A 24,174-nucleotide genomic window follows, 5' to 3' on the forward strand; every position below is an offset into this window, starting at 1 on the left:
ACATTGTTTATTGATAGATAGTTTGTGTGCCAAAACATTATTTACTTCCCTTTTTTAAAAGAAAATTTAAAGCATTTTTTTTAATAGTTTGAAGATCTGAAGTTTGACATAAAGTGTTTTAAAATCAAACCATAACAATCATAGCCAAGACAAAATGAATTTTATCGATTCTGAAAACACTTTGCACCAATACAATAAAACCCCAAAAAATCTTTTTTGTGCTCTCTTTCTTTAGCTAGATAGGAATCCCACCAAGCTTAGTACAGAAGCTTTCATTGGATTAATTTATCCCACTTCATGACATCGCTGCTCGCATGGCACCTCGTTTCAGCACACGTCTTCAACTGGCCTCGTTACATTTACTCAGACCATTTGATCTCGCCAGTTCAATGGAAATTCTAATCTACGATTAATCACAACAAAATATCACCTAATTATGAGAAAGTCATGTAATATCCGCGAATACGATTTCGCACATCAGTCTATACCAATAAAAGGACCCTCTAGCAAATTCCCATTTGCTTTACTCTTTACACACATTTCTCACGTTCGTTCGCGCTCGCAGCTATTCCTTAACTATCACGATCATCACCACTACGACAACCCTTCCAAATCTCGCGTTCTCGCGACTCTCTTTCTCAAAATTCAACTTGTCGCGGATGCGCCATGTCTCGCGACTCACCAACACCACCGTCAGCTCTGTATAAATATCCGGAGTAGCTCGCGAGTCGAACTCAAAGCCGGCTTCTACATCGTCATACATACGCTGCTAGTGTGCCACTGGAACTGACCGACTACGGACACGAATCCCTTGAAGCTCGTATCAAGAAAAACACGTTGTGTGATAAAGTGTCTGTGTTCTAAACGACTGAGTGACATTAAGAGTTGATTAGAATTTATTGCTGTATCAGTAGATCGCCTCAACGAGATCTAGAAATGGCCGCCACCATTACCGAAGGTAAGTGCTTCCCGGAACTCCGAAGGTCACCATTTCGAGTTGACTGTAATGCGCGATCTACCCCCGTCTAGTTGGAGGAATCAAGCTGGGCAAGCTGCTGATCGAGGGCAAGACCAAGCAGGTGTACGACGTGCCCTCGCTGCCCGGCCACTCGATCCTGCTGAACAAGGACCGCATCACGGCCCACAATGGCGTCCGGTCGCACGACCTCGAGGGCAAGGCGCAAATCTCGAACCAAACCAACGCCAAGGTGTTTACCCTGCTGAACCGGGCCGGCCTCAAGACCGCCTTCGTGAAGGTCGTCGACGCGAACGCGTTCCTGGCGCGCAAGTGCGACATGGTGCCGATCGAGTGGGTGACGCGCCGGCTGGCGACCGGATCGTACCTGAAGCGCAACCCCGGCGTCAAGGAGGGCTTCCGGTTTGCGCCGCCCAAGCAGGAGACGTTCTACAAGGACGACGCCAACGACGATCCCCAGTGGAGCGAGGAGCAGATCGTGTCGGCCGGGTTCAAGGTCAACGGGGTGACGATCGGTAAGTTGGTCAGTAACGGCGCCAGGCCGGGACGGGTTGTAGATACCACTATCGGAAAAAAAATTGAACGTCAACCCAGTAGTAAACAACCGCGTCAGCTCTCTGATGTGATGATCGTGGCTTTGAACTCCGCCTTAGCAAATAATAAACATGTTGTGGGCCTACACTATCAATAGTCAATACGATGCTGACCCTCGGGGTCAGGGAAAGGCTGGTGCGATGCGCTGTGGATGAAGTATTCCCATGGTAACCGAAACCGAGTAGGCTGGGAGATTTCCTAATGGCAACAGAAGGAGGAACTGATAAGGGAGAAACTATGAAAAGATTTCAATAACAAAAAATTATCGACTGGGGGTAATGAGGAAAACTACAACGAACTCACCTACTTGTTTTGATTAGAATGTTTTCGTCGATTAATGGGGTTCGAAAGCCCTACGTCGATTTTTATGTACAACGGTAAAAAACACGATTAAAACCATTCCTGATCGCTTTTTATACATTTTAATGCAAAAAAAAAAAAAATTAACAAGACAACATTTTTTCGATGGATCAACTATGGTCCCCTTGGAATGAGCTGTCAAGTAGGACCTTTTCTGTCATTTTAAATCCTTTGCGTTCGTACAAAGGGAGGAAAAATAAGCTTTATTGTTGTGAACAATAATATCACAAATTTAAGCTTAATTTTAGGACCCAATTGGCTATAATTTTTATAAAAGTTTTTGTGCTTTGTTCATATTGAGGGTCTAGCCAAAAATATCAAAATATTAAGGCATGATAACAGATTTGCTGCCAAAAAATCGCAAAGTAACGGAGAAACATGAAAAAATCTTCTAAAAGTTAACCCAACATTTATTCAGTATACAATTAATTGTAGTTTTTAATAAAACTTATAATTTTACTTCTGATTTTCTGTTTTGTGGTTACTACTTTTTTCAATTTGAGAAGGTGAAAGCAAAATGTGATGGCCTACATTTTAGTTTTATTATTTATTATAGCTTACCATAAAAAAACACTAAACTATAAAAAACAACAACAATTTTTAAAAAGGTGCGAATATAAAAAAAACTATACATAAATTTAATTTTCTTTTAAAATGCATGTAAAAGAATGAAAAACAAAAATATAAAATATTACAAAATATTTAACCATTTCAATGAAAAGTTACAAAATAATGAAATTTAAATATACATGAGAGTGCGTGAAAGCTTTGAAAAGTCATGGCAAAATTGCATCATCAAAACAATATACAAAATATGACCACCTGTTTGTGCTAGTTTTGTGTAAAAAGGAATGTCATTATGACCTCATTTCGTTGGACAACAAGCGTTGTCAAAATAACAGTGTTTTAGTGTTCAATTGTGACGCACTTTTGAAAGACTAACAAACATGTTTGTTGATTTTAATTCAACCTGTTTGTTGTTTTGGCAGATACGAATGTTGGCGTCAGCACTTTTGTTTTTCAAATGTTTGGTTTTTCGATCAACTGAAATAAATTGAAATAAGTCGTAAATATTTGTCTTTGTCATGCTAAAATTTTAAATTTTAAATGATTGTTTTTAAATATTTTTTTTTAAATCGGGACAACACATATATATTTAAATTTCAAATTCAAATTTGTAATCGAACAGTTTTTTTTTGATAAAATGTACCGTTTGCAAGTTATAGCTATTTATAAGTATCCAGATTTTTAAGCAAAGCTGACGTTACAAATGGTGCACGAACGAAATGTCAAAATCACGCAGTGGTACCAACATTACAAAAGTGATAGGAAATTTTCCCAACATTAAAATATTTTTTCGTTGGTGCTTTTTCTAAAAGAAATATTCTTAAAATGCAAAAACAAAAATCGAAAATAAATACCCAAAAGTGGCCATAACTTGAGAATGGCACAATCTATCAAAAAAAATGTAAATTTTTGATTGCAAATTCAAACGCTTTTAAAATGTTTTTTTTTTTCAATATTTTTGGTACAGAATTTCGATATTTAAAAAAAAAGATTATTTAAATAAAAACATATCTTAACCCAGATTTTGCACCATCACACACTATGGCTCAGAAGATGTCTTTTTAATTTAGTCCCTTAGGCTGGTACAAATATTTTACAAAAGTTTTTGTCACCCCCCCTTCAAAATCGGCCAGAAAAATCAGGCGGAAATTCAAGTGCCGTAAGCTGAAATCAATTTAAAATGCATTCCCCTGCGTTTAGAATAATTTTTTAGGTTTATTCAAACATATTTTGATTTTTTTACAGTGTGTGTGTGTGTGTGTGTGCAACCAACCAAACGGGACCACGCGGTCGCTTCTTACAAATTGAGTTGTTTCCATGTATTTTTAGATCTACATTCTATATACATGCAAATAACTCGCATAGGCATTTGGAAGGTGTTAGCTCTGCCGAGCTTTGGTGACCCATTTCTACGCTGGCTAGCCGAGCGCGAGGTCCCTCAGCTTTTATCGACAAGCCCCGCCCTGAAGAACGTTTGCACCAATCGGGTTCAAACGTTATTTAGAACTTCCGAACCCTTGTCAAATGGACAAGGACCCAGCGCGTATATAGTTTGATAGTAACAGTATTCCTAATTCCAGACGTCGCTCACCAAGCCGTGATGGCCTAGTGGTTAGCATTTTTGCTTACCAACCCAAAGGACGGGGGATCGAACCCCGACTCGGGCGACTTTGATTTTTCGTTCATGTTCAGAGTTTCAAGATTAATATTTCCTACACTTTCTCGTTGGGAGCAGATGGGAATCGAACCCAGGACCATTCGCTTAGAAAGCGAACACCGTAACCAGTCAGCCACGGCCGCTCCTATATTTTGATTTTTTACAGTGCCGCAAAAAGTTTTTTTTTCGATTATTTTTTTGTTTTTTTCAAATCTTACATTTTTTGAAAACTAAAATGCATGTTGAGATTATGACATGTTATTTAATTTTTTATTATTTTTTCATGGTTAAAACATTTTAACGAAAAAAACTGTTTTAAAAAGCATTGTCCAGTCGTTTTGCAATCATTAATTTTCAAAACAACTTAAGGAGGTATTAGACTACGACAAACAACAAAACAAAATCGCCCTATTTGACAGTTTGCCTGCATTTGTTTGCAGAATCGTCGGCCTGCATACATTTTGTCTTGTTTGTTTGTCATAGTCTAATACCTCCATAAGTATTATTATTTATTTCGCCATTTGAGGTTAAGTTGAAAATCGCCCTTCAAAAAATCAAACCATCCACATTAACGACCCCCGGGTCTTTTGTGGTCTCTATTGCAAGTTTCTGCTCGAACCTAGGAGTCCGAAGGCTTGAATGGGGAGAGCACCCAAACCTCTTTTTACTCCAAGGAACCTTCCACCCCAGTGTTTGAACTGACGACCTTTGGATTGCGAGTCCAACCGCCGCCAGCGATTCCACCGGAGTAGGCTTGATTTGGTGTGTTGTTTGTACTTATGGCATGGAGACAACTCCTATACCTGGAATGACTTAACGGCCTAACAACCAAGGCCGGGACCGACATTTTACTTCCTCATCCGATGGAAGATTTGGAAATGGGAATCGAACCCAGAAGCATCCACTTACAAAGCGGAGCGAAAATCGCCCTAAACAAACTCTAAATTAACCCTTTCAGCCCTGATATAACCAAAATTCATAGTTTCCAAAACATGTCTATAGTTTTTGTATGGTCATAAAACCATCATAAACTCAAAAAAAAATCAAGCATGAAAGGGTTAAGCTTTACAATTTTCAAAACCAAGCTGTGAGACTCGAAACTGGACCGAGTGGACCACATCCAGAAAAAAATTTTTCAGCCACTGCTGAGAACATCAAGTGCATATTTTTCAAAGGGCGATAATCTTGAATCTTGAAAACGATTTACTTTATCAAAAAATCTGTAAAGTATTTTTTGATTGCAAATCTGGTTTTAATTATATTTTTTTTCAATAAATCATAACTAAGCGGCAATAATTTTGCCATGCTTTTTATGGCTCAAAAGTTGTGGTTTTGTTATCCCCTAAAGCATCCAATTTCCCGTCCCGGGAATTCCCGGGATTTCCCGGAAAAACATATTTCCCGTTTCCCGGGAAATTAGTAAATTTTCCCGGGAATTGGGTCCTAAAATGAAGCTTAGATTACTGATATTATTGTTTACAGCGATAAAGCTTATTTTTCTGAGTACAATGACCCTTTGTACGACCACAAAGAGTTTAAAATTGATTTTTAAATCAATTTTGAAAAATTATCCTCGCGGTCCTTCTTGACAGAAAAGCTCCTACTTGACAGCTCGTTTCAAGGGGACCATAGTTGATCCATCGAAAAAATGTTGTCTTGACAATATTTTTTTTTTGCATTAAAATGAACAAAAGTGATCAGAAATGGTTTTTAATCGTGTTTTTTACCGTTGTACATAAAAATTGACATAGGGCTTTAGTACCCAATTCCCGAAATACAAGCGGAAATATTCATGTTTTTAAGTGAAGATGGCGTTTGAATGGTGAACGTCCGAAAAAAGTGTGCCATGGCATGACAACCACATTTGTTTTCTAATGTTGGTGCTACTGCACGATTTTGACATTTCGGATGTTCGCCATTCGAACGCCATCTTCGCTTAAAAACCTGGATACATTTTTCTACCTTTTTAGCACCAATATTTTGAAATTATACAAAAAAAAATAATTAGAGAACCTGATTTGATTTTAATCGTTTGCTTATATGTTGTACAACAAAAATTACGCTATTATGGTATTAATATTACCTTTTTTATTTTTGACAGCTTATTTTAGCGAAACTTTTTGTCATATCATTTGAAAATAAGATATTTTACTCTTCCGACCAAGATCAAAATTGAGATTTGTTTAACGTTTTTGTTTACCTTAATTAATCGAAAATTGAATTGATATAATTATTTTTTTCAAAAAGGGTTGTGCGAGAAGAATTTGTTGAAAAGTATTCGAGAAATTACAGTTTGAAATTATAAATTTATGAAGCACTTGGGCATAAAAGGGTTAAATATAAAAAAAAATATCGTTTAATATCAACCACTGAATACCATTAACAGTAGTTTATGCAACAAGTTGCAAAAAGAAGATTTTTTCAGCACGTGTCGTACATTTATCCAACGCGGTTCACCGAGTTGGATAAGTACGACAAGTGCTGAAAAAATCAAGGTTTGCAACGAGTTCCATACAACATTTTTTGCATTTCTGAAAAACACCCATTGAGTGAAATTATAAGTCGAATGTTCATGTATTTTGTCAATAAATCGTTTGAATCAAAAAACGTTGAAAAGTATTACTTTTCAAAACTAGTGCTTAAAAGTTCAACTTTTCAGCATCCATTTCAGTGCTGAAAAGTAGAACTTTTCAGCATTTGTTTTGAAATGTGTTTCTATTCGATTCTGTTATTTTTAGTAGATAAAAGTAGGCTGTTTCGTCACGCGAGAATGACAGGAAAAGTAGGAAGTTTCAAGACGAAATTGCAAAAAGTTATTTTAATCTAATTAATTTATTAGTCCTTAGAACCATATAACTGAATTCATACCATAAATGAAACCATGAAAAATCGTTAAAAAACAACTTCGTATCATATGAAATTTACTCAAAGAATGCAACCATATTTCAAAGCTCGTTTCAAATATTTGATAACATTGAGTTGTGATTTCATGAACCAGTGTCTCAAGGTAAAAAGCGCTAGAAATTAGATTATCTATTTATTCACAAGTTAAAAATACTTGTTCTAGAAAAAGTTATTTGCCATGAAAAACATTATTTCTGGATGATTTTCATTTTTCATTTCAACTTTATGGTCACTTAGACAAATTTAGAAGCAATGTTATGGTTGTGGAGCATAGATTTTCTCTGTCACAAAAAAAATTATTAAAAAAATACTTCTCAACAAAAAATACCCATAATTTTTTTTTATTTGCTGCGATTTGAAAGACAGCATACAAAAATAGAAAATATATATATTTTCTCAAAGTTGCTTGATTTTTTACAAGCAGTAGAGGTGGGCAAAATCGCTCTTTTTTAGGAGCCGCTCATCGTCGTTCGCTCTTTAAAAAGAGCCGCTCTTTTGAACGGCTCTTTCGCTCTTTTTCAAAATATAGTTAAAAAAGGATATTTTTTAAGAATGATGTAATTTTTAAAGCTATTTCACATTAAATTTATATAATTTTTTTTAAAAATATAACTAAAAATGAAAAGATGCCCTTAACCCGTATAGGCCTGGGTGAAATTGGAATCACTAAAATGACCATAACTCAGCGAAAACTCAACCAATTTGCATACTTCTTTATTAGTTGGACTCGTTAGAATGTCTATTTTCCGAAAATGACCCGCAGAACCCGGAAATGTTCCGGTGGCCGGAGATATTCCGGTGGGTCACTGGGTCAAATGGGGTCAAAAATGGCAATTTTGGGACCCGTATAGATTTTCAAACAGAAATCTTGGAAAAAATACATTTTTTCTTGTTATGATCATTGTTCTACCCACAGACAATGCTAACCATCAATTTTGAACCACCGGAATTGTTCCGGATTGGACGGGTAGGTTCCATACCGCGGGGGAACCGGTCAGGGGGCGGCCAATAATACAAATATTTTTATCATGGCAATATGGGTGTCAAAGTTCACCATTTTCAAAATCTAGCTCATCTAGGATCCCCAAAACCATTTTTGGACCGATCTGGCCACTTTGGGACCGGTTCCCGGTACTCCGGCGAATCTCGGAATACGGCAAATTGCGGAATTATTTCAGAACAATTTTGGACCCAGCAATATGGGTGTCAAAGTACACCATTTTCAGAATCTAGCTCATCTAGGATCTCCAAAACCATTTTTGGAACGATCTGGCCACTTTGGGACCGGTTCCCGGTACTCCGGCGAATCCCGGAATACGGCAAATTGCGGAATTATTTCAGAACAATATTGGACCCAGCAATATGGGTGTCAAAGTTCACCATTTTCAGAATCTAGCTCATCTAGGATCTCCAAAACCATTTTGGACCGATCTGGCCACTTTGGGACCGGTTCCCGGTACTCTGGCGAAACCCGGAATACGGCAAATTGCGGAATTATTTCAGAACAATTTTCGACCCAGCAATGTGGGTGTCAATGTTCACAATTTTCTAAATACAGCTCATCTAGGATCACCAAAACCATTTTTGGACCGATCTGGCCACTTTGGGACCGGTTCCCGGTACTCCGGCGAAACCCGGAATACGGCAAATTGCGGAATTATTTCAGAACAATTTTGGACCCAGCAATATGGGTGTCAAAGTTCACCATTTTCAAAATCTAGCTCATCTAGGATCCCCAAAACCATTTTGGACCGATCTGGCCACTTTGTGACCGGTTCCCGGTACTCCGGCGAAACCCGGAATACGGCAAATTGCGGAATTATTTCAGACCAATGTTGGACCCAGCAATATGGGTGTCAAAGTTCACCATTTTCAGAATCTAGCTCATCTAGGATCCCCAAAACCATTTTTGGACCGATCTGGCCACTTTGGGACCGGTTCCCGGTACTCCGGCGAATCCCGGAATACGGCAAATTGCGGAATTATTTCAGAACAATTTTGGACCCAGCAATATGGGTGTCAAAGTTCACCATTTTCAGAATCTAGCTCATCTAGGATCTCCAAAACCATTTTTGGACCGATCTGGCCACTTTGGGACCGGTTCCCGGTACTCCGGCGAAACCCGGAATACGGCAAATTGCGGAATTATTTCAGAACAATATTGGACCCAGCAATATGGGTGTCAAAGTTCACCATTTTCAGAATCTAGCTCATCTAGGATCCCCAAAACCATTTTGGACCGATCTGGCCACTTTGGGACCGGTTCCCGGTACTCTGGCGAAACCCGGAATACGGCAAATTGCGGAATTATTTCAGAACAATTTTCGACCCAGCAATGTGGGTGTCAATGTTCACAATTTTCTAAATACAGCTCATCTAAGATCACCAAAACCATTTTTGGACCGATCTGGCCACTTTGGGACCGGTTCCCGGTACTCCGGCGAAACCCGGAATACGGCAAATTGCGGAATTCTTTCAGAACAATGTTGGACCCAGCAATATGGGTGTCAAAGTTCACCATTTTCAAAATCTAGCTCATCTAGGATCCCCAAAACCATTTTTGGACCGATCTGGCCACTTTGGGACCGGTTCCCGGTACTCCGGCGAATCCCGGAATACGGCAAATTGCGGAATTATTTCAGAACAATTTTGGACCCAGCAATATGGGTGTCAAAGTTCACCATTTTCAGAATCTAGCTCATCTAGGATCTCCAAAACCATTTTTGGACCGATCTGGCCACTTTGGGACCGGTTCCCGGTACTCCGGCGAAACCCGGAATACGGCAAATTGCGGAATTATTTCAGAACAATATTGGACCCAGCAATATGGGTGTCAAAGTTCACCATTTTCAGAATCTAGCTCATCTAGGATCCCCAAAACCATTTTTGGACCGATCTGGCCACTTTGGGACCGGTTCCCGGTACTCCGGCGAAACCCGGAATACGGCAAATTGCGGAATTATTTCAGAACAATTTTCGACCCAGCAATGTGGGTGTCAATGTTCACAATTTTCTAAATACAGCTCATCTAAGATCACCAAAACCATTTTTGGACCGATCTGGCCACTTTGGGACCGGTTCCCGGTACTCCGGCGAAACCCGGAATACGGCAAATTGCGGAATTCTTTCAGAACAATGTTGGACCCAGCAATATGGGTGTCAAAGTTCACCATTTTCAAAATCTAGCTCATCTAGGATCCCCAAAACCATTTTTGGACCGATCTGGCCACTTTGTGACCGGTTCCCGGTACTCCGGCGATTCCCGGAATACGGCAAATTGCGGAATTATTTCAGAACAATATTGGACCCAGCAATATGGGTGTCAAAGTTCACCATTTTCAAAATCTAGCTCATCTAGGATCCCCAAAACCATTTTTGGACCGATCTGGCCACTTTGGGACCGGTTCCCGGTACTCCGGCGAATCCCGGAATACGGCAAATTGCGGAATTATTTCAGAACAATTTTGGACCCAGCAATATGGGTGTCAAAGTTCACCATTTTCAGAATCTAGCTCATCTAGGATCTCCAAAACCATTTTGGACCGATCTGGCCACTTTGGGACCGGTTCCCGGTACTCCGGCGAAACCCGGAATACGGCAAATTGCGGAATTATTTCAGAACAATTTTCGACCCAGCAATGTGGGTGTCAATGTTCACAATTTTCTAAATACAGCTCATCTAAGATCACCAAAACCATTTTTGGACCGATCTGGCCACTTTGGGACCGGTTCCCGGTACTCCGGCGAAACCCGGAATACGGCAAATTGCGGAATTCTTTCAGAACAATGTTGGACCCAGCAATATGGGTGTCAAAGTTCACCATTTTCAAAATCTAGCTCATCTAGGATCCCCAAAACCATTTTTGGACCGATCTGGCCACTTTGTGACCGGTTCCCGGTACTCCGGCGATTCCCGGAATACGGCAAATTGCGGAATTATTTCAGAACAATATTGGACCCAGCAATATGGGTGTCAAAGTTCACCATTTTCAAAATCTAGCTCATCTAGGATCTCCAAAACCATTTTTGGACCGATCTGGCCACTTTGGGACCGGTTCCCGGTACTCCGGCGAAACCCGGAATACGGCAAATTGCGGAATTATTTCAGAACAATGTTGGACCCAGCAATATGGGTGTCAAAGTTCACCATTTTCAAAATCTAGCTCATCTAGGATCTCCAAAACCATTTTTGGACCGATCTGGCCACTTTGGGACCGGTTCCCGGTACTCCGGCGAAACCCGGAATACGGCAAATTGCGGAATTATTTCAGAACAATTTTCGACCCAGCAATGTGGGTGTCAATGTTCACAATTTTCTAAATACAGCTCATCTAAGATCACCAAAACCATTTTGGACCGATCTGGCCACTTTGGGACCGGTTCCCGGTACTCCGGCGAAACCCGGAATACGGCAAATTGCGGAATTCTTTCAGAACAATGTTGGACCCAGCAATATGGGTGTCAAAGTTCACCATTTTCAAAATCTAGCTCATCTAGGATCCCCAAAACCATTTTTGGACCGATCTGGCCACTTTGTGACCGGTTCCCGGTACTCCGGCGATTCCCGGAATACGGCAAATTGCGGAATTATTTCAGAACAATTTTGGACCCAGCAATGTGGGTGTCAATGTTCACCATTTTCAAAATGAACCTGTCAGTTCAATTGTTCAAAATTTGTGTTGAACTGACTTCATTGTTTGTTTACTTTTTTTATATTTATTTCATAAGGTTTTACGCCGTGCCTTTATTTGACAGCTCGCGTGCAATGTTTACATGTTCTTCGTTGTCGGTTTCGATGTAAAATGTGGAAAACTTTGTCTAAAAATGACAACGCTATCCTCGTACAAGCCATGTAGTTGCGCGAGCAGGAAACCTAGCTTATTTGGCGCGAACCTCCAAACCCAACCCAAAGCAAAATATAAACCTCTTATATGGTGCGAAAATTCTGTTGCGTTGATTGCATCGAACAAAATTGGGTGAGTTGTCGTTAGCGTGTACATTGTGTGGCGCATCAGCTTTTGACAGGTTGCGCTCGTCGCTTCCCAACCCTGCGGACCAGTATCAGTGTTACCAGAATTAAATCGAAAAAAAAATCTGACAAAACTATCTGGGAAAATCTGGCATGCCACTTTCTCATAATTATTGAGCAAAATTGTGTTCAAAAATTGTGCAATTTTACATTTTATTCATTATCGATTACAATATGGATTTTTTAGCAAAGCCTTTATCTTTATCTGGCAACCTGGCAACTGTTCCATTGACGTCTCTTTGGTAAACGCGTGGCAAGACAGAGAGCAAGAGAAAATTTCTCCTTCTTTCCGTTTTATGCTTTAGTTCGTTCTCGCTTGCTCTCGACTTGTTCCTTGGTGATGAGGTTTCATTCTAGATTGAGTTCTTGATTGCGTCTGATCAAAGCATTTTTTTTGACCGAGTGATGGATACAGAAAGTGAGAGTGAACTTGATGATTACAATGAATCTTCTGATGCAGCGACAGTTTCCGATCTACCAAGTGAAGATGATGAATCAAATCAATCTGCAAGGTAATTTTTGACTAAAAAGTTTTAAAAATGTGTGAATGAATGTGTGTGTTTTTGTTTTTTCACAGCAGTGGCACTTCCGAGAGCGACGAAGATTTCGTCGCGAGGAACGGAGTAAGATGGCGAAAAAAACCGGATAAGAAAGCTTTTCGCGGTGAATTCGACCAGTGTAATCATGGGTTGACTGATCATTCGAAGGATTTCAAAACGGCCCAGGACGCATTCGAATTGTTTATGTCAGTCGGTATGCTTGGTATAATGGTGAAATACACCAATATGCATGCGAGATCGAAGCGCCGAAAATGGAATGATGTTACGGTACCGGAAATGCGGGCATTCATTGCTGTCCTAATCGGAGCAGGTCGTCTTCATATGAACGACGTCAACACAAACATCCTTTGGAGTTCAGATGACGTTTGGGCACCAAGGTTCTTCAAGTTGGCTATGGCACGCGATCGGTTCAAGGACATCTTCAATTTTTGGCGATTTGATGACCGAAAACTCGGAAGAGACGTTTCCGAAAATCGAAGAACAAGTTGGAGCCGGTGAGATTGATTTACGACGATTTCGTGAAACGTTGCATCCGTAACTACAATCCTGGCAGCAACCTAACGATTGATGAGCGACTGTGCGTGTTTCGGGGTAAGTAAAAATTCAAAAATTTAAAAATTCAAAAATTCAAAATTCAAAAATTCAAAAATTCAACAATTCAAAAATTCAAAATTCAAAATTCAAAATTCAAAATTCAAAATTCAAAAATTCAAAAATTCAAAATTCAAAAATTCAAAATTCAAAATTCAAAAATTCAAAATTCAAAAATTCAAAATTCAAAATTCAAAATTCAAAAATTCAAAAATTCAAAATTCAAAATTCAAAATTCAAAATTCAAAATTCAAAATTCAAAATTCAAAATTCAAAATTCAAAAATTCAAAAATTCAAAATTCAAAATTCAAAATTCAAAATTCAAAATTCAAAAATTCAAAATTCAAAATTCAAAATTTAAAATTCAAAATTCAAAATTCAAAATTCAAAATTCAAAAATTCAAAATTCAAAATTCAAAATTCAAAAATTCAAAATTCAAAAATTCAAAATTCAAAATTTAAAATTCAAAAATTCAAAATTCAAAATTCAAAATTCAAAATTCAAAAATTCAAAATTCAAAAATCAAAAATTCAAAATTCAAAATTCAAAATTCAAAATTTCAAAATTCAAAATTCAAAAATTCAAAATTCAAAATTCAAAAATTCAAAATTCAAAATTCAAAATTCAAAAATTCAAAATTCAAAATTCAAAATTCAAAATTCAAAATTCAAAATTCAAAATTCAAAATTCAAAATTCAAAATTCAAAATTCAAAATTCAAAAATTCAAAATTTAAAATTCAAAATTCAAAAATTCAAAATTCAAAATTCAAAATTCAAAAATACAAAATTCAAAAATTCAAAATTCAAGAATTCAAAATTCAAAATTCAAAATTCAAAAATTCAAAATTCAAAATTCAAAATTCAAAAATTCAAAATTCAAAAATTCTAAAATTCTAAAATTCTAAAATTCAAAAATTCAAAAATTCAAAAATTCAAAAATTCAAAAATTCAAAAATTCAAAATTCAAAATTCAAAATTCAAAAATTCAAAATTCAAAATTCAAAAATTCAAAATTCAAAATTCAAAATTCAAAATTCAAAAATTCAAAATTCAAAATTCAAAATTAAAAATTCAAAAATTCAAAAATTCAAAAATTCAAAAATTCAAAAATTCAAAAATTCAAAAATTCAAAAATTCAAAAATTCAAAAATTCAAAAATTCAAAAATTCAAAAATTCTAAAATTCTAAAATTCAAAAATTCAAAAATTCAAAAATTCAAAAATTCAAAAATTCAAAAATTCAAAAATTCAAAAATTCAAAAATTCAAAAATTCAAAAATTCAAAAATTCAAAAATTCAAAAATTCAAAAATTCAAAAATTTAAAAATTTAAAAAAATGTTTTGTAAAATAGATTGTTTTGTTTCTCCCTCCAGGTAAATGCCCTTTCAGGGTTTACATGAAATCGAAACCAGGCAAATATGGCATGAAAGTTTGGTGCTGCTCTTGTGTCCATTGTCAGTACATATGCAACTTGCAGGTGTACACAGGAAAAGTCGACAAAAACCGGAGAAGGGACAGGGCAAGAGAGTGGTACTGGATCTGATGCAGCCATTTACGGGTCTTTGGAGAGAGGTGACTACAGATAATTTCTTCAGCTCTCTCCAACTCTCCGACGACCTGTTCAAGGACAACACCCTTTTCACGGGAACGGTTCGAACGAACAAACCAGATTTGCCGGATAGCTTCGCCAAGTCGGCCAGCCGGGCACCCAACTCGGTACTGGTCGGCTATAACGGCGTAAGCACCCTGACTTCTTTTATCGACGGACACAAAAAAAAGCCGGCCATTGTACTGACATCAACCCTTACCAAAACCACAATCTGCGGCAAAAACCACCAATCGTGCTTCACTACAACGGGACGAAGGGCGCTGTTGATGCAGGCGATTTCATCACTCGCAAGACGAACTGTGTCCGAAAGACCAGGGTATGGACGAAGAAACTGGTGATGGAACTCCTGAGCGTCGCCTGCTTGAATGCGAGTTGCCTGTACCGGTTGAAGTACCCGGAGCGGTGCAAGGGCAAAAGTTGGAGATCAAATTTTCTGCAACAACTGTGCGACCAGCTCATTCAGGAGAACGTACAGGAACGTGTAAAATCTCAAAGGCTGACAAAGGAGTTACGAGGGCAGCTGAACGCGTTTTCTTCTCGCCAAATGGAAGCGGGCGCAAAACTGTGCAACTGGTGTGGCAAGGAGTCTAGGCCAATCCGTACCTGTTGTATTTGCGCGGAAGCAGTCTGTAAGCAACACTACACTGAGATGGACCTAAAGTTTTGTAGAGAGTGTAAGAAGCAAGGCCTGAAACCAAAGACGACGAACACAAAGATAAGTCGAGTTCGGTGCGAGACGTGCAAAGTGGATCGGAAAACTGAAACGAAATGTGCTCATTGTGAGACTGCCATCTGTGGCGTATGCGGAAAGTCAGCCAAAGTAATGTTGTGCGAAAAATGTTCAAAAGCTTGAGAGAGAGAGAGAGAGAGAGAGAGAGAGAGAGAGAGAGAGAGAGAGAGAGAGAGAGAGAGAGATAGAGAGAGAGAGAGATAGAAAGAGAAAGAGAGTGCGAGCAAGAAAAAGAGTGTGGAAGAAAGAAAGAGAAGGACATAAACAGTGAAAGGGCAACAGAAAAACTGAAAGAATGAAAGAGAAAGAAAAAATAACAAACGAGCGAGCGAGATAGTAAAAGAACAGAACGAATGAGAGACAAAAAAGGAAAGTGAGAGAGAGAGAGAGGCCTGAATATCTTCAAACTCAAAAAAATATAAATACATTGGACTAATCATGAACTTTTGATTTCTTAGTAAGTAATCCCATAATTTGCCGTTTTCCGGGTTTCGCCGGAGTACCGGGAACCGGTCCCAAAGTGGCCAGATCGTTCCAAACATGGTTTTGGGGATCCTAGATGAGCTAGATTTTGAAAATGGTGAACTGTGACACCCATATTGCTGGGTCCAAAATTGTTCTGAAATAATTCCGCAATTTGCCGTATTCCGGGTTTCGCCGGAGTACCGGGAACCGGTCCCAAAGTGGCCAGATCGGTCCAAAAATGGTTTTGGGGATCCTAGATGAGCTAGATTTTGAAAATGGTGAACTTTGACACCCATATTGCTGGGTCAAAAATTGATCTGAAAGAATTCCGCAATTTGCCGTATTCCGGGATTCGCCGGAGTACCGGGAACCGGTCCCAAAGTGGCCAGATCGGTCCAAAAATGGTTTTGGTGATCCTAGATGAGCTGTATTTAGAAAATTGTGAACATTGACACCCACATTGCTGGGTCGAAAATTGTTCTGAAATAATTCCGCAATTTGCCGTATTCCGGGTTTCGCCGGAGTACCGGGAACCGGTCCCAAAGTGGCCAGATCGGTCCAAAAATGGTTTTGGTGATCCTAGATGAGCTGTATTTAGAAAATTGTGAACATTGACACCCACATTGCTGGGTCGAAAATTGTTCTGAAATAATTCCGCAATTTGCCGTATTCCGGGTTTCGCCGGAGTACCGGGAACCGGTCCCAAAGTGGCCAGATCGGTCCAAAAATGGTTTTGGAGATCCTAGATGAGCTAGATTCTGAAAATGGTGTACTTTGACACCCATATTGCTGGGTCCAAAATTGTTCTGAAATAATTCCGCAATTTGCCGTATTCCGGGATTCGCCGGAGTACCGGGAACCGGTCCCAAAGTGGCCAGATCGGTCCAAAAATGGTTTTGGGGATCCTAGATGAGCTAGATTTTGAAAATGGTGAACTTTGACACCCATATTGCCATGATAAAAATATTTGTATTATTGGCCGCCCCTGACCGGTTCCCCGCGGTATGGAACCTACCCGTCCAATCCGGAACAATTCCGGTGGTTCAAAATTGATGGTTAGCATTGTCTGTGGGTAGAACAATGATCATAACAAGAAAAAATGTATTTTTCCAAGATTTCTGTTTGAAAATCTATACGGGTCCCAAAATTGCCATTTTGACCCCATTTGACCCAGTGACCCACCGGAATATCTCCGGCCACCGGAACATTTCCGGGTTCTGCGGGTCATTTTCGGAAAATAGACATTCTAACGAGTCCAACTAATAAAGAAGTATGCAAATTGGTTGAGTTTTCGCTGAGTTATGGTCATTTTAGTGATTCCAATTTCACCCAGGCCTATACGGGTTAAAAAATCATAGGTGTTGGCGATCTCTATGTCAAAATTTCTACTTGAACCTTAACGTTTGAATTATTGAATTGCATTCAAACTTAAATCTAGGACTTTGAAGAAATTGCTATTAATTTTAAAATGGCGTTTATTTCTGCGAACATTAAACTTATGCTGATATTTTATTAAAAGAAAATATTCTGTTAACTCTTTTCTACATTCTGATTTGATCGATAATGCTTATAAACGCTGAAGTTTATTCGGGCAGGAGGAATTATTTTTTCCTAAATCTCTAAGCTATTTAGTAAGTTTTTGATAATAATTTACAAGTTAAGCAAATTAAAATGCTCAAATTTGTATTCGGGTAATACTTTGATGTACGATGAATAAAATTAAAAGTTTCTTCATATACTTTTGAAATTAAAAAAAATCAGCAGCAGGAAACTGAATATATATGCTTGAAAACTTTTTAGTGGTGTTCAAAGATTGACATCAATGCTATTGAGAGTCTTTCAATATATATTGATGAGGAAGTTGCTATAGACTCCCTAATGAAATATGACGATTCAGCTCTGAAAATAGCTCCTCATTAACATGCCGTTTTAATTTTAAAGTACTAGAAAAGTACTTTTTTACAATCATTGAAATATTTGAAATTGTATTTTCAATTCTCAAAAACAACTTTTACAAATACAAATTTGTTACAAATTCAATAAATTATATTTATAACAAGTTGATTTTAAAACTTGGACCATTTTGGAACGATTCTTTCAAATGACCGGAGTTTAAAAAAGAACCGCGGTTCTTTTTTTGTGAGCCATGGTTCGTTCGCTCTTTTTAATGAACCGGCTCTTTGAGCGGCTCGCTCTTTTTTTGCCCACCTCTAACAAGCAGTCAAGCTATTAATTGATCCTCTCACTCATTTTGACCATTAAAGTTTCTGTTCTATCCAATTTTGTTGAAAAATATTAAAACAGAATTTATAAGACTGTAATAGAATAATTTTCGTTAAATTTCAAATTTCCCGTTTCCCGGGAATTTTGTAACTCCGAGAAATTGGACGCTCTAGGTCTCCTAAAAAAAAAAAAAATAAAAAATGTGGCTTTCGAGAAATTGATTTTTTATGGAAAATATAGTTAAAAAATCGGCAAATTTGTTTTTACCGTGTACCATTGTTTTCTGAATAGTCCACAATTTTGCCGAAGACACCAAGCCGATCAGAAAATTGCTCACGTTGTTTCAAAATTTCGTAAATATTCTTTTTGAATTTTTCAATTGAATTTTTCCTTTCCAGGCCAAGACGAGGTGGACATCATGCGCCAGACGACCATCCTGGTGTTCGAGATCCTGGAGCGGGCCTGGGGAACGCGCAACTGCGCCCTGATCGACATGAAGATCGAGTTCGGTGTGGACGCCGAGGGTCAGCTGCTGGTGGCGGACGTCATCGATTCGGACTCGTGGCGCCTGTGGCCATCCGGCGACAAACGCCTCATGGTGGACAAACAGGTGTACCGCAACCTGGCCTCGGTGAGCGCCTCCGACCTGGACACCGTCAAGCGGAACTTCCTCTGGGTGAGCGAACAGTTGGACAACATTGCGCCGACGAACGACCACCTAGTTGTGGTGCTGATGGGAAGTCCCTCGGACAAGGAACACTGCGAGAAGATTGCCAAGCACTGCCGCGATCTCGGGCTGAACGTGGAACTGCGCGTGACCTCGGCCCACAAGGGAACCAAAACGACGCTGCACATCGTCAACGAGTACGAAAGTGTCCTCAGCAATCTGGTCTTCATCACCGTCGCGGGACGCTCCAACGGACTTGGTCCAGTTCTGTCCGGCAATACCAACTACCCGGTGATCAACTGTCCTCCGACCCGGCCCGACAACGTCCAGCTGGATGTGTGGTCCAGTTTGAATCTGCCCTCGGGACTGGGCTGTGCCACGGTGCTGTATCCGGAAGCGGCCGCGCTGAATGCGGCGCAAATTTTGGGGCTGGGAAATTTCCTGATTTGGAGCAAGTTGCGCGTCAAGCAGTTGAACAATTACGCCAGCTTGATCTACGCCGACAAGGGATTCCGTGGGGTGAAGAAGGCGGAATGAGGGACTGATGTGTGTTGTAGTGACTAGATTAAATACGATATGATGATAATGTAATGCAAACAGGAAAATATATCTCTATAATTTTTAACAAAAACGTGTGTTTTCATTTTTGCGAGGCATGTATCGTGCTTGTCGTAGAATTTTACAAAATAATCATGGAAACCCTCTGTACCAGAGTATTTTGGAAATTATAGAATATTAAATGTTTCACCCTTTTGAAATGTTAGTCTTGATTCCAAAATTTTCAAAATATTTTTTCGAAAAGATCACAAAATTTCACCTATGTTTCATTTTTTTTACATTGAAAATTGAACCATTAGTTGGTACGATATTGGCATTAGAAATTGTGGGAATCAAGGTTGTTAATCGATAAAATTATCGTCGATAATAATGTGCTTTCCATTTCATTAGGGCACAAAACTTTTGTAAACAAGAGTGTATCCCTCTCACACCTTATGCAAACTGTCATTCGAGTAAAAGGGATACACTATTATTTACAAAAGTTATGTGCCCTTTTGAAATGTTAAGCTCCATATAATCGTCTGACGATAGCGATAATCTAAATTATAACAAAATAATTCTATTGGCGATAACCTTATCGCCGATAATGAACGATAACTCATTTTTTTAAACTTTCTAAAATCGATTAATTCAACCATTAATTGTCAATGCTCTCACTAAGAATATATTTTTTGAAAGTGTAGTGAATTTCAAAATTATCATATGTACTCAAAATTGTTCACAAATTACCGTATTTTTCGAAAATACTCTAATTTTTCATAATTGGCAATATGGGTATCAAACTATAACAAAATACTGTATTTTTACGAAAGTACTCAAATTTTCAAAATGTGCAATGTGAAAATCAACGAATTGCAATTTCGTATGCTTTTTCAATGTTACGCGAGTTTTTTTTTAAATAATGAAATTTGCACCAAATACCTTATTTTTTTGAAAATTATACATTTTTTTAGAATATGCAATATAGGTATCAAATGAAGCAAAATTTTGTATGTATGAAACATTCAAATTGTGTAAGCTTCATATCTTACAAAATTTTGCGTCGTTTGATACCCATATTGCAATTTTTTTATGTAGTTTTTCGAAAAATACGGTATTTAGTGATTTTTTTTTGTATTTTCCAAAAAACTCTATTAATGTGAATAAGCAAACCAAATTTCGCTTCATTTGATAGGGACCATTCATAAACCCCGTGGACACTTTAGGGGGGGGGGGGGAGGATATGGCGATTGTCCACGATCCATACAAAAAAGTTTTGTTTTTGTATGGACAATTGTCCACCAGGGGGGGGGGGGTAACAGATTCCCAAAAAAGTGTCCACGTGGTTTATGGATGGTCCCATACCCATGTTGCAAATTATGAAAATTTGAGTAGTCTCGAGAAAATTCGGTATTTTGTGAACAATTTGTTTCCCGATAATTTTATCGTTAAAAACCTTGCTGTGAACCAATGACACAAAATGGCTTGTTTGGTTGTAGGCAAGGACCCCCCGAAGTTTGAACCGAATCAAAAAATATAAATAAATTTCTTTTGCGGTTTTTGGTGGAGAATTGTTCAAAAATTAATGTATAAATCATATATTCTAGGGGCCACAGTTAATAAATCGAATGTTGGTTGTGTTTGCTATTTTTAAGATATTTTGCTCAAAAAATCAAGTAAACAAATATATTCACAGACGATAAACATAATTTTGGAAGGTTCAAAAAATGATTTTTTTTATATAATAACAGAAAATCGTCCACAATTTGCTGATGATTAATACCATTTTTTTCTGTGTAAATTGTCACAACATTTTTTAACAGGTGATTTCTTACATTTTTACAAATTTTACCCAAACAAAATTTCATCAAACCAAATTTTCAACCTTCAAAATTGCAATGTTTTTCTCAATAGTTTAACAGTGCCATTCCGTTTTTGGCAACACTTAACACTGTCTCCCTCATATTAGGCCGTTGCAAATATTTTTCAAAGTTTAGGGGAGTTTGGGGTAATATGGACAGTGGGGGTAATTTGGACACCCCTTTAAAAATCACGTTTTCTTCGGATATAAAGTGAAAACGGCAATTTAAGTGATAAGGCTAGTACTAGTAATGGCCTAGGAGTATGGACAAACCAAAAAAGTTGGAATAGGTTAAGTAGTTTTGGTATAATGTGTAAAAGTTTCCAAAGGCCGGTTGGTACTGCCTTAAATTCTAATATTTGAAGGTTAGGAAATAAGGTTTTGCAGGGGTTATATGGCAAAAAAGTGGACATTTTTTGTTTAAGGGGGTTGCTTGGACGATGCCTGAGATATGTACGCATAAAAATTGTGCATTTTATCCATTTTTATCATCAAAAATCGCAATTTATGATAGAATATGCTATGGGGGTAATTTGGACATGGCTTGTGGGGTAATTTGGACATACCTGAAAGTCTACCTGTCAGGCAACAAAAAGTAACTTTCATGGTTGGATGAGTTTTTAAAGGGATTTAGATAAATTTAGTGGGATTTAATGTGTCAAAACAATCAAAAATGAATGTGAGCAATGAGAACTTTCACAAAACCCCTATTTTTTAATTTAGATAAATTTATTCCAATATTCGAATTGATGAAAATCTGATTACTGTACATTTGGCGTTCAACAAGATTCTAATGTTGATTGCTTTTAATTAACTTCTTTGACATTTCTAATTTCTATGCTGGTTTACAATAATATTTAAATTTGAAGGGCTACAGAATGTAAAAATTAAAAAATGATATTTTCAGGCTAATAAATTCTATATAAAGATTGATTTATATAAACATAAATGATACCTTAATCACTAAAAACAAGTATAGTGTGCCTGATCCAGCATCAATGTTTAAATCATTTCAGTATTAATGATTAAATTATGTATACTACACTGAACTATTTGTTATCTTCCTATTGAATTATAGTTCTATCACAAAATCATTATTTAAACCAATGATGAAATATTGTGAGCAACACTTCAAAATATAAAGCAATTACAAAACCAGGTTGAAGGATAAAAAACATGCTCAAAAAATCAAATGTTAAACTTATTCTTCAACATGTGTCCAAATTACCCCACAAAAGGTGTTCATATTACCCCACAAGGTATGTCCATATTACCCCACAAGGCATGTCCAAATTACCCCATAGGGGTGTTCATATTACCCCCACACAAAAATGTGGGGGTAATTTGGACACCTTTTAACTTTTGCGATAAAAATTGGGTTTTCATCAAAATTTATCGAAATGAATGACATTTTTCCATCAAATATGGTCTCTTTTATCCTCTGTTGTCATCCACATTCCTTTAAAATATCCATACAGCCCGTAACAGAGCAATTTCCTTAGGGTGTCCAAATTACCCCACACTCCCCTAATTCAATTTAATTCAAAATTGGTCCGAAAAATCAGGGGAAAATAATTTTTTTTTTTCAAAAAAAAATATCAAAATTTCAATGGAAATTGAACTGAGAACAATCTTAAATGCCTTTTTCTCATTGATAATCATATTTAACATGTTTGGACTCGTTTAAAAATATTTTGAACTTTTATAAAATTACAATGTACAGCACGGCAAAAACTTTTTTTCTCGCAAAAATAAAATTTTCGTCAGTATTTAGAAATTTTGGAAATCAATGATTGCAAAACAACTGGACAGGTGTATGATGTATTTTAAAACACTTTTTTCATTCAAATGTTGACAACGTGACAATTTATTAGTTTTTATGTAATTCATAATGTAACGTTACACAGAAAAAATATGTGAATTTAATTGACACGGAAAAAATGAATCACATGTAAACTCAGTTGATGTAAACTTGAGATTCGACGTAAACGGTTGAATCACACGTAAAATCATGTTTTTACGTATAATTTGTTGCAAATTTACATCAAATTACATTTAAATTTAAATGTTTAATGACGTGCAAAAGTGTTACATCATAAATGATGTAGCATTCAGAAATATTTTTAGTGTGTATGAGAAACTTTATTACCATTTTTCAATGTATTTTTTTTTAAATTTCTATATTATTTGATATTTTTTAGGCTACTCAAAAAGACATTAAGGACGGTAAAAAATCTGATATTGGAAATATGAGATTTTTGATACTTTTTTATAGGGGAGCTGGGGGTAAGACGGCCAGGCGGGGTAAGACGGCCACCCCACTGTTTTACTAAGTATACTAATGAATATTACTAAAATGTTAAGCAATACTGTTCCTCATGCTATATAATGCATATGGAGTCACCTTTGCCAAACCTATTGTTTGAAATAGTATAAAAATAGCTCAAAATAAACTAATATTTTTTCTACTTGAAACTGGATGTAATTTTTATGATTTACAACTTAAGCATTTTGATTAGGTAACAATATGTAATACTTTCTTTAAATATTGTTTCATGTTAAATTGAAGTTTTCCCATGATTATGTCCCTCAAAAAAGTTTTAAAAATGCGTTGAGGTATTTGCAAAAAATATTTTATAAAATAAGTAATTTGGGGGCAAGACCACCTCCACGGGGGGTAAGACGGCCACCCGTTATTTGTAAATTTGGTTTGATAAAGGTTGCATTTTTGAAGGATTTTTGACTGTTAAGGCATATTTAAGACATATTTGACATACTTTCGATAAAACTATCAATTTTTTTATCAAAATGCTGTTAACTGCCGGTTCGTCAATATTCCTT

The 24,174-nt window shown here is 37.3% G+C and overlaps 1 protein-coding gene across 1 annotated transcript; it reads left to right on the forward strand.

The window, feature by feature from the left end:
• The first annotated feature begins 733 nt into the window (after positions 1-733).
• LOC6041277 (multifunctional protein ADE2) lies at positions 734-19,528 on the forward strand. Its single transcript, XM_001850512.2, has 3 exons — positions 734-958; positions 1,030-1,491; positions 18,667-19,528. Exons 1-3 carry the CDS (start codon positions 937-939, stop codon positions 19,470-19,472), a joined length of 1,290 nt encoding a protein of 429 aa, XP_001850564.2. The 5' UTR covers positions 734-936; the 3' UTR covers positions 19,473-19,528.
• Positions 19,529-24,174: the final 4,646 nt, after the last annotated feature.

Source organism: Culex quinquefasciatus, chromosome 1, assembly GCF_015732765.1.
Source record: "Culex quinquefasciatus strain JHB chromosome 1, VPISU_Cqui_1.0_pri_paternal, whole genome shotgun sequence".
Lineage (NCBI taxonomy): Eukaryota > Metazoa > Arthropoda > Insecta > Diptera > Culicidae > Culex > Culex quinquefasciatus.

Excerpts from the sequence above, each read along its gene's own strand:
- LOC6041277 (XM_001850512.2), top strand. The coding sequence starts at position 937 with ATGGCCGCCACCATTACCGAAG. Across the intron at positions 959-1,029 it reads GGCCGCCACCATTACCGAAG|TTGGAGGAATCAAGCTGGGC; the intron begins GTAAGTGCTTCC and ends ACCCCCGTCTAG. Across the intron at positions 1,492-18,666 it reads GGTCAACGGGGTGACGATCG|GCCAAGACGAGGTGGACATC; the intron begins GTAAGTTGGTCA and ends TTTCCTTTCCAG.